At 37.1% G+C, this 12,265-nt stretch overlaps 1 protein-coding gene across 10 annotated transcripts in view; it reads right to left on the minus strand.

Annotated features, from left to right (window-relative positions):
* The window catches only part of NT5C2 (5'-nucleotidase, cytosolic II), a 122,793-nt gene that overhangs the window by 58,826 nt on the left and 51,702 nt on the right, over nucleotides 1-12,265 (minus strand). For all 10 annotated transcript variants that reach the window (XM_006095918.3, XM_006095914.3, XM_014461902.2 and 7 more), the window contains exon 2: nucleotides 4,037-4,156. Coding sequence is in view for 8 of the 10 variants with exons in the window: in XM_006095914.3 (XP_006095976.2) it covers nucleotides 4,037-4,137 (101 nt within the window). In the remaining 2 variants the exon portion in view is untranslated. The remainder of the gene's footprint in view (nucleotides 1-4,036; nucleotides 4,157-12,265) is intronic.

Below are 12,265 nucleotides of genomic sequence, written 5' to 3' on the forward strand. Positions count from 1 at the left end.
AGTAACTGTTTAACTAGAGGCCCGGTGCACAAATTCGTGAACTGGGTGGGGTTGGGGGGTCTGCCCCCTGGTGGTCAGTGCTCATCATAGCGACCAGTCGTTCTGCTGTTTGGTCAATTTGCATATTAGCCCTTTATTATATGGGATAGGTATAGAGTTCCAATTTTAAAAATGAAAACAGTTACAGAGATGGATGGTGGTGACAACTGCACAATGTGAATGTATTTAATACCAGGGTACACTTAAAAACAGTGAAAATGATAAACTTTATGTTGTGTATACTTTACTACAATAAAAAAAGAAAAATGTTTTAAATGATCTAAAAATTCAAACCCATGAAGATGCTTTTTCTATTTCTATTATTTAAAATTGCATTCAACTACATGAAGAATGTTGGGTGTTGAGCCTGTCTAAAATCTTCCAGGAAATATCATTCCAAATGAGTCAGAAGTACACTCAGCTCTATGACATCAAACACAATTAGGACACTTGATGTTTACCAGATGATCTCTCTTCATTGCATAATCCTAACCCTTGTTTCCATTGAACAGAAAGTATAAAACACATCTCTCCATAAAAATCTCTCCCAAAGGCAAGTTATGTTTTATTTATATAGATACACATCAACTCTGTTTTACACTTTAATCCCCATGCATATCTAGCAACATGTCTCACACATTGCAGAGAATCATTAGTATCACTGGTTGATTTTGAGTCTTTACCTTGATGGGAACCTGAAATGTTTCTACTTATTCAGGTTTAAGGAATAACAGCAGCCTAACATCTAGAAATGCTACACAGTCAGCAAATGTTTCTGCTTAATAGATCAATTTGTTACGAAATACCTTGTTTCCTATGAATAAACAAACATCAGAGAATTGTCATGAGGGCTGAAATCATGACCTGCTGGGAGTTTGTTCAGTAAATGCTCAGCCCGTTTGTTTCACTTATAGATCAGTTGATTAAAGACTCTAACATGCAGTTGTGGATCATGAGATCCCAAGTAAGCAATTATTAATTTGCAACAAACATTATTGAGCATAGAGTTTTTAATGCCATCTGTTTACACATGAAGAAACCAAATTGGCCTCCCTGAGATCACAATATCACAAAACCTGAAACCTACACTTCTGACTCTAACTCCAACTGTTTTTTTTCACTGCTTATAACTAATATCAGAGACAGTGTCATAACCTTGTATCTTGTCATCGTCACTAATGTTCCTATGTCCAATGTATCAAATATACTCTGTATCTCTCATCAGACACTTACATTTTTAAAGTAGATAAAATCTGTTGTGTGCATTTCCTGTAGATCTTGATTATTAAAATTATGTAAATTTTTTGATAAATATGGCTTATTTTTTCTTTCTCTGGTAGATTTATACCACTAAATGATCAAAACAGAACACTGGTGGCATAAAACAAAGTAAATGGGCATACTGCCTACAGTGGGATGGACTGGATCTTCTACCTTGTTAAGACAGAGATTTGTTGTCAGCTCACATTCCTGAGCTGTACGAGTATGTGAAATATAAATATTTGTTGGATGAAGATGATGCAAAAGGATGGCTTCCACTGCCTGAAGCTATATTGTTCAACTCATTCAACAAATACTTAAAATTGTTTTGAATGGAGAGAAAATAGAAAACCTCTCTGACCAAACCGAACCAAGAATGTAGAAGTTATGAGCATTCCCAATGAACATAAACAAAAACAAAAAGCAGAAAAGATTACTTGGAATTTGAAAAAGGCAGTACGTTTTAAACTGAGTACAAAAATTAGAACATTTTGGGGAGGTCCAAAGTTCACCGTTTGCATTCTTCCAAGAATGTGACACAGGTTGGGAAGAAGGTTATCACAAAAACTGATCAAAGTTTGTTTATATCATGAATTAATTGATTAGAATATAAAACTTTTTGCTTTTGAAAGTTGTTAATTTTTTATCTTTAACTATATCTTGATATATTAGTTTTCAAATGATTATTATACAATAAAAGTAATACTTACAATATTTGTCTTTATATTACATTTGTATAATGTAAACATTAATATTATCCTATATAAAGGGTAATATGCAAATTGACCCTAACAGCAGAACGACTGGGAATGACTGGTCACTATGACACACACTGACCACCAGGGGGCAGACGCTCAATGCAGGAGCTGCCCCCTGGTGGTCAGTGCACTTCCATAGGGGGAGCTCTGCTCAGCCACAAGCCAGGCTGACAGCTGCCAGCACAGCGGTGGTGGCGGGAGCCTCTTCCACCTCTTCAGGAGCGCTAAGGATGTCCGACTGCAGCTTAGGCCTGCTCCCCGCTGGCAAGTGGACATCCCCCGAGGGCTCCCGGGCTGCCAGAGGGATGTCTGACTGCCAGCATAGGCCTGTTCCCCTGGGGAGCGGGCCTAAGCCAGCAGGTGGACATCCCCCGAGGGGGTCCCAGACTGCAAGAGGGCACAGGCCGGGCTGAGGGACCCTCCCGAGTGCACAAATTTTTGTGCACTGGGCCTCTAGTGGTAAATAAAATTTATAAAAAGCTACACAGTGAGTGACCTACCATCAGACATATGTCACCAGTCTACTTTAAAAACCAACTATTGATACAATAATTAACTTTCAAATCATTCAATATCAAATAACTATTGTGTTCAAAATATTAATTCTTGCTCCTGCCGCATGGATCAGTGGTTGAGCATCAACCTATGAATCAGGAGGTCACGGTTCAATTCCCGGTCAGGGCACATTCCAGGTTCTGGGCTTGATCAATGATTCTCTCTCATCATTCATGTTTCTCCTCCTCTCCCCTCCCCTCCCCTCCCCTCTTCTCTCTCTCTCTCTCTCCCCCCCCCTTTTCCTCTGAAATCAATAATAATATATACATATATATAAATTTTATATATATATATATTCTTCTGAAATACCAAAATGTTACCTAATTCTGACCAAGTTTGTACACAGAGAAGAATGGAATCGGAGTTCTTTTTTGGGGTCAGGATTGTTTTAAATTACCTGTATAAACTATTTTAGACATGTTTCCAGCAAGATTTTAAAAGTAGTATTTCCTCTAGCCCCAAAACAGTAATTATCAACTGTAGACTTTCTAAAGTTCCCATACAACTTTTTAGCACTACTTTTTAGCACCAGGCATTTCTACTTATCCCTGGTTTTCCTTAAAATGGGAAGCAGAGATAGTTCTAGAAGGGCCCAGATCTTTCTATCTTACAAATTCACAGAAAGCATAAACTTCTAATTTTTGTCTAAAAACAAATGATTCCTAAATGTAGTGCCTGCTTCCAAGTATCTTAGTTACATAAGCTTTAGGTCATGGGTGGGCCATATGGATATTTATAACATCATTCAAGGGCCAAACAAAATTATGAACTTAAAAATTAGCTTGCTATATTTGGTCAAATATTTAATTAACTGGCCCCTGATGCCTTGGCAGGGCCAGATCAAATGATTTTTTGTGGGCCTTATATGACCTGTGGGCCAGATGTTCCCCACCCCTGATTTAAGCAGAAGCAGCCATTCAAATAAGTGTATTAAAAGTGGCAAATAAACTGAAAATGCATTTTAAACATTTAAAGGAAAAAGAATTTGGAGAAAATTTTGTATTTAAATCAATATAAGAAACATTGTTAATACCCAGATTATCCACATTCATATAACACACAATAGTCAGTAGACAATTTAAAAAATCTATTTAAAAATTATAACCAGTTTGTGGTAAATGTCTATTAAGAATTTCATTCTCATTAAGGTGCAATTTTCTAGCAGCTGAAGACTGCTATTAAGAACTTTTATTTTTTAGTAATAAGTAGAAGTGAGAAATTTAAAAAGAAAGGCAGCAGCAACAGTATGGTGTACTACTGATTAAAAGTCTAGACTTTGGACTAGACTTGAGCCATAAGTTCACTATATAATCTAGGATAAATTACCTAACTTCTCTGAACATTTATTTCATTATCTGTAAAATAAAGATAAATATGTACACTTTATAAAGCTGTTTTGAGGATTAAATAGACAAAATACTTACCGATGATAGGCTTCTCGCCGATACTTTTTCAGGGCATGTTTATCCATGTTGGCAGGCAGATCTGCTGCATTCTGTAACCGATCACTCCAGGAGGTTGTCATTTTAATTGTACGCTGAATTCTAGAAAAGAAAATCAGTATTTAATTTAGAAGCTTAATAATGATACCTGATTTTTAAAAATACATATATATTTTTTTTAATTTTTTTTTTTTAACCCTCACTTGGGGATATTTTTTCCATTGATTTTTAGAGTGGAAGGGAGGGGAGGTGGGAGAGAGAGATAGAGAGATAGAGAGATAGAGAGAGAGAGAGAGAGAGAGAGAGAGAGAGAGAGATAGAGAGATAGAGATAGAGATTGATTGGCTGCCTCCCTGTACACACATACCCTACCGGGGATCAAACTAGCAACCTGGGCATGTAGCCTGACTGGGAATAGAACCAGTGACCTCTTGGTGCATACATAGGACAACACCCAACCAACTGAGCCACACCGGCCCGGCTGACATCTGATTTCTTAAAAATTGAAAAACTTTATTTTACAACTGCCTGATATAATTATCTGTTGCAATGTACCGAATATAGTAAATATACTAAAAAATATACTGACACTTCTAAAGCATATGAATTAAGGAAAATGTTTCATATGATAATTTCTATCCAGAAAGATCATATACATCACTTCAAAATAATAAAGCATAACTAACTTTAATCCTAAATTCTAGAAAAGGGACTGAGATGACAGATTTATGAAAATATATAATTTTTAGTTAATGTTTCAAAATGTGCAAAGTAAACAATTTCTAAATCAATAAACTAAGCTCAATCGAAAGTGGTATAAAAATAAGTAATGAATATTTGATTTCTAATTTTATCATACATTTACATTTTTATATAAAATTTATTTTTCAGCCCAGCTGGCATGGCTCAGAGGTTGAGCATCGACCTATGGATCAGGAGGTTATGGTTCCATTCCCAATGGGGCATATCCCCAGGTTCAGGCTTGATCCCCAGTAGAGGGTGTACAGGAGGCAGCCAATTAATGATCCTCTCTCATCATTGATGTTTCTATCTTTCTCTCCCTTCCTTCCTCTCTGAAATCAATAAAAATATATTTTAAAAAATAATAACAAAACAAGGTGAACAACTAAGTATCTACCTTAAATACCTTAAAACTAGACAGTTCTAGGTTTCATTTATATTTTTAAGATTTTCATCTGTAAATAGTTCTAAATAAGGATGAAAAATATCCTCTTTAAGATAAGGAATTTAATAACATTTTATTAAAATACCAATGTTTGACAAAACAGACTCATAAACACAGAGTTGCCAGATAGAAGGAGGGTTGGGGGGGCTGGGTGAAAACAGTGAAGGGATTAAGTACAAAATGGCAGTTACAAAATAGTCATGGGTATGTGAGGTACAACATAAGGAATACAGTCAATAGCATTGTAATAACTATGTATGGTACCAGGTGTGTACTAGGCTTGAGGGGATCACTTTATAAGTTATATAAATGTTTAACCACTATGCAATATACCTAAAACTAATAGAGTATTGAATGTCAACTGTAATTGAAAAATTAAAAACGTGTTTTAAAGAAGCAAATACTCAAGAAAAATTAAATAAAACTGAATTTCCAGCTTAAAAAAAGCTGAAGAGAAAAGAAAAAAGCAGATTTCTCATCTGAAACAGTATAACTAGAGAAAAGTAGAGAAACATCTTTAAAATACTAAAAGAAAAAAGTGTCAACCTAGAATTCTTTACCTGGCAAAAATACCATTCAGGAATAAAAATACAATAAAAAAATTTTCAGACATACAAAAGCTGAAAGAATTCACCACCAGCAGACTAAAAAAAATTTTAAAGGAAGTCTTTCAGGTAAGAGGAAAATAATACAAAAAGAAAATCAATTACACAAAGGAATGAATATTTTAAAATTTTTTCCTACTAGTAAATCTTTTAAAAAGTAATTGTTTGAAGCAAAACTAATAACCATGTACTGTGAGGTGTATAACACATGTGTAAGTCAAATATATGACAGCAATAGCCCAAAAGTGGGTAGGGGCAAAATAGAAACAAAGTATTATAAGATTCTTACAGAATATATCTGTATATATAAAGAGCCAGGGGCCGTCACATCCGAAACATTTAAACGGACGACTGAACAGGCTGTGTGGGGTAACCAGGTCGGCAGGGGGGTTAGTGAGGGCCGACTAAATGACTAAGTAGCAGACTGTGTGGGGCAACCAGGCGTGGAGGGGGCAGTTGGGGGCAATCAGGTTGGCAGGCAGAGGCGGTTAGGGATGATCAGGCTGGCAGGGGGGCCAGTTAGGGGCAATCAGGCAGGCAGGCAGGTGAGCAGTTAGGAGCCAGCGGTCCTGGATTGTGAGAGGGATATCCGACTGCCGGTTTAGGCCCGATCCCCAGAATTGGGCCTAAACCGGCAGTCGGACATCCCCTGAGGGGTCCCAGATTGGAGAGGGTGCAGGCTGGGCTAAGAGGACCCTCCACCCCCTGTGCATGAATTTCATGCACCGGGCCTCTAGTGAAATCATATAATATCACTTGAAAACAGACTGTGACAAGGTAAAGATGCATACCATACACCCTAAAACAATCACCAAAATCACACCAAAACGTTATAGCTAAAAAGAGATAATCTGGAAACAAAATAATCAACCCAAAATAAGAGATAAAGAGAGAAAAGGAAAACAAAGAACAAATAGGACAAACGGAAAAATAGCAAGGTGATAGAATTTTACGCAACCATATTTTTAAAAATCACATTAAATTTAAAATATCTAAACACTCTAATCAAAAAGAAGCTGGAATGGTTATATTGCTATTAACAAAGTATACTTCAGATCAAAGAATATTACCAGGGATAAGGAGGCCCGCTTCTTAATGTTAACAGGTCAACTTATCAACAGCACATAATAATCATAAATGCTTATGTACATCTAATAACATGAGCTTTAAAATACACGAAGCAGCCCCAGCCAGCTTGGCCCAGTGGATAGAGCGTCAGCCTGGGGACTGAAGGGTCCCAGGTTTGATTCCGGCCAAGGGCACATGCCTGGGTTGCGGGCTCGATCCCCAGTAGGGGGTGTGCAGGAGGCAGCCGATCAATGATTCTCTCTCATCATTGGTGTTTCTATCTCTCTCTCCCTCTCCCTTCCTTTCTGAAATCAATAAAGAAAAATATATTTTAAAAAAATACACGAAGCAAAAACAGATAGAACGAGGAAAAAAATGACAAATCCACAATTATAACTGGAGATTTAAATAATCTCTCAATAACTAACAGAACAAGTAGAGAGAATATCAGTTAAGGGTAGGAAAGAGCCCTAGCTGGTTTGGCTCAGTGGATAGAGCATCGCCACGTGGACTGAAGCGTCCCGGGTTCGACTGCAGTCAAGGGCATGTACCTGAGTTGCAGGCTTGATCCCGGCCATGGTAACAGTGTGTGTGGTAACAGTGTGTGTGGGAAGCAACCAATCAATGTATCTCTCTCACATTGATGTTTCTCTTTCTCTGTCTCTCCTCCTCCCCTTTACTCTAAAAATCAATGGAAAAATATCCTCGGGTGAGGGTTAAAAAAAAAAAAGGATAGAAAAGACTGAACACTATCATCCACTTGTCAGAATTGACCTTTATAAAATAGTCCACCTTACAACTGCAGAATATACATTCTTTTCAAGTACACATAGAACATTTACCAAAATAAATCATATTCTAAGCCATAACACAAGTCTCAACACATTTTTTTAAAAGTCAAGTCTTATAAATTAAATTATGTCCACTGGTCATAATGAAGTTAAATTATAGTAACAGAAAAATATCTGGAAAATTCCCAACTATCTGAAAACTATATAACACACTTTTATATAACCCACTGGTCAAAGAATAAATCAAAGGAGAAATTATAAATTATTTTAAACTGAATAAAAATACAATATTATTAAAATTTACGGATGAAAGGAATTAAAACAGTTCAGTAAAAACATCAACTAAACACAAAAGGTGGCAGTAATGGAGGAAATAAGAAACCAAAAATATGCCACTCAGAAAACAAACAGCAAAAGGCAAAAGTAAGTCCTTCCTTATCAGTAATTACTTTAAATGTAAGTGATTTCAACTCCCCCAGCAAAAGGCAGAGGTTGACAGAAAAAAATTTAAAAGACATACTCCGGCCCTAGCTGGTTTGCTTCAGTGGATAGAGCGTCGCCCTGCGAACTGAAGGGTCCAGGGTCAAGGGCACATGATTGCGTTGCAGGCTCGATCCTCAGTAGGGGTATGCAGGAGGCAGCCGATCAATGATTCTCTCTCATCATTGATGTTTCTATCTCCCTCTCTCTTCCTCTCTGAATCAATAAAAATATATTTAAAAAAAATACTCCAACTATATGTTGTCTACAAGAGGCTCACTTTAGATCCAAAGACACACACTGAAATTGAAATGGGAAGGATAGGGAAAGATATTCTATGCAAATAATAACCAAATAGAGCCAAAGTGGCTATACTATTACTATCAGACATAACTTACTTTTAAGTCCAAAACTGTTACAAGACAAAGGAATGCATTATATTGACAAAAGGGTCAACTTGCAAAGAAGACACAGCAATTGTAAACATATATGCACCCTACAACACAGCCCCAAAATGTATGAAGCAAATATTAATACAGATAGTTCTACCATAATAGTTGGATACTTCAATACCACACTTCCAATAATGGATAGAACATCAAAGACTGAATATTGATAAGGATATAAAGGACTTGAACACCATAAACTAACTAAACCTAACAGACATATATAGACTACACTCAATACAGAATACACATTCTTCTCAAGTAAACATGGAACATTACCCAGGATAACATTATGTTCAACCACAAAACAAGTCTTTAAACAATAAATGTTTTAAAAACTAACCCATACAAAGTATCTTCTCCTACACAATGGAAGAAAGCCAGAAATCAATAATAAGGAAAACTATAAAATTCACAAATATGTGGAAATTAAGCAACACTCTTAAATAACCAATGGGTTAAAGAAGAAATCACAATGAAAACTAGAAAATAAGAGACAAATGAAAACAAAAGCACAACATAAAACTTATGGGATGCAGTGAAGGCTGTGCCCAAGGAAAATTCTAGCAAATCAGATCCAGCATTACATTTGAGAGATCATACACCAGCGGTTCTCAACCTGTGGGTCGCGACCCCTTTGGGGGTCGAACGACCCTTTCACAGGTCGAACGACCCTTTCACAGGGGTCGCCTAAGACCATCAGAAAACACATATATAATTACATATTGTTTTTGTGATTAATCACTATGCTTTAATTATGTTCAATTTATAACAATGAAATTGGGGGTCACCACAACATGAGGAACTGTATGAAAGGGTCGCGGCATTAGGAAGGTTGAGAACCACTGTCATACACCATGACCAAGTGGGATTTATTCCAGGGATGCAAGGCTGGTACGATATCCGCAAATCAATAAACGTGATAGATCACATAAACAAACTGAGAGACAAAAACCACACAATCATATCAATTGATGCAGAAAAGGCATTTGACAAAATCCAACACCCTTTCCTGATAAAAACTGTCAGCAAAGTGGGAATTGAGGGATAATACCTCAACATAATAAAAGGCTTATATGACAAACCTACAGCCAACATCATACTCAATGGGCAAAAACTAAAACCATTTCCGCTAATAACAGGAACAAGACAGGATGCCCACTTTCACCACACCTGTTCGACATAGTACTAGAAGTGCTAGCCATAGCCATCAGACAAGAAGAAATAAAAGGCATCCAAATTGGTAAAGAAAAAGTAAAATTGTCATTATTCGCAGGTAACATAATATTGTACACAGAAAACCCTAAAGACTCCATCAAAAAAATACTAGAATAAATGAATTTGGCAATGTAGCGGCATACAAAATTAATACCCAGAAATCTATGGCTTTTTCATACACCAATAATGAACTCACAGAAAGAGAAACTAAAAAAACAATCCTATTTACCATTGCAACAAAAAAAATTAAGATACCTAGGAATAAATTTAACCAAGGAAGTAAAAGACCTTTACTCAGAAAATTACAGGATGCTGAAAAAAGAGACACAGGATGAATGGAAGAATATACTGTGTTCATGGATCAGTAGAATCAACATCATTAAAATGTCCATACTACCCACGGCAATCTATAGATTCAATGCAATCCCCATTAAAATACCAACGGCATACTTCAAAGACCTAGAACAAACTCTCCAAAAATTCATCTGGAACAAAAAAAGACCCCAAATAGCTACAGCAATCTTGAGAAAGAACTAAGTTAGAGGGATCACAATCCCAGATATATCAAGCTCCTAGTATGCTACAAAGCCATTGTCCTCAAAACTGCCTGGTACTGGCACAAGAACAGACATATAGACCAATGGAACAGAACAAAGAACCCAGAAATTGACCCAAGCCATTGTGTTCAATTAATATTTGACAAAGGAGGCAAGAGCATACAATGGAGTCAAGACAGTCTCTTCAATAAATGGTGTTGGTAAAATTGGTCAGATACATACAAAAAAATGAAACTAGACCACCAACTTACACAAAATAATACACAAAAATAAACTCAAAATGGACAGAGGACTTAAACATAAGACGGGAAACCATAAAAATCTTAGAAGAAGCCAAAGGCAACAAAACAGGAGACATATGTCATAGCAATATCTTTACCGACACAACTCCCAGGGCATTGGAAACTAAGGAGAAAATAAACAAATGAGACTATATCAAAATAAAAAGCTTCTGCACAGCAAAAGAAACCAACAAAACAACAAGAAAGCCCACTGCATGGGAGAACATATTTGCCAATATTATCTCCAATAAGGGTTTAATCCCCGAAATTTATAAGGAACTCATACAACTTAACAAAAGGAAGATAAACCATCCAATCAAAAAAAAAAATGGGCAAAGGACCTAAATACTAGACACTTTTCAAAAGAGGACATACAGAAGACCAGGAGACATATGAAAACATGCTCAAAGTCACTAATCATCCAAGAGATGCAAATCAAAACAACGAGGTACCACCTCACACCTGTCAGAATGGCTATCATCAACAAATGACAAGTGCTGGCGAGGATGCGGAGAAAAAGGAACCCTCTTGCACTGATGGTGGGAATGCAGACTGGTGCAGCCACTCTGGAGAACAGTATGGCGTTTCCTCAAAAAATTAAAAATGGAACTTCCATTTGACCCAGTAATCCCACTTCTAGGAATAGATCCCAAGAAAACAGAAACACCAATCAGAAAGGATATATGCACCCCTATGTTCAGAGCAGCACAATTTACCATAGCTAAGATTTGGAAACAGCCTAAGTGCCCATCAGCAGATGACTGGATTAGAAAACTGTGGTACATCTACACAATGGAATACTACACTGCTGTAAAAAAGAAGAAACTCTTATCATTTGCAACAGCATGGATGAACCTGGAGAGCATTATGCTAAGCGAAATACGCCAGTTGGAGAAAAATAAATATCACATGATCTCACTCATTTGTGGAATATAATGAACAACATAAACTGATGAACAAAGATAGAACAAGCCGAAACCGGTTTGGCTCAGTGGATAGAGCGTCGGCCTGCGGACCGAAGGGTCCCAGGTTCGATTCCGGTCAAGGGCATGTACTTGGGTTGCGGGCACATCCCCAGTAGGAGATGTGCAGGAGGCAGCTGATCGATGTTTCTCTCTCATCGATGTTTCTGACTCTCTATCTCTCTCCCTTCCTCTCTGTAAAAAATCAATAAAATATATCAAAAAAAAAAAAGATAGAACAAGAGTCATAGAAGCATCGAACAAACTGTCCAACCTATGAGGGAAGGCGGGGGGTGAGGGGATAAGAGATCAACCAAAGGACTTGTATGAATGCATATGAGTATAACCAATGGACACAGACGGGGTGGGGGGGGCGAGGGGGGTGAGGGCATGTGCTGGGGGGGGGGAGGCGAGGAGAGGTCAAGGGGGGAAAGGGGAGACATATGTAATACTTTAAACAATAAAGAATCAAAAGAAAAAAAAGTAAATTCAAAATGGATCATAGGCCTAAATGTAAAATCTAAAATTATAAAACAGAGACATAGTATATTACTTGAAAGCAGACTGTGACAAGGTCAAGATGCATAACATACACCGCATATACCCTAAAACAATCA

This window comes from Myotis lucifugus, unplaced genomic scaffold, assembly GCF_000147115.1.
Source record: "Myotis lucifugus unplaced genomic scaffold, Myoluc2.0 scaffold_162, whole genome shotgun sequence".
NCBI lineage: Eukaryota > Metazoa > Chordata > Mammalia > Chiroptera > Vespertilionidae > Myotis > Myotis lucifugus.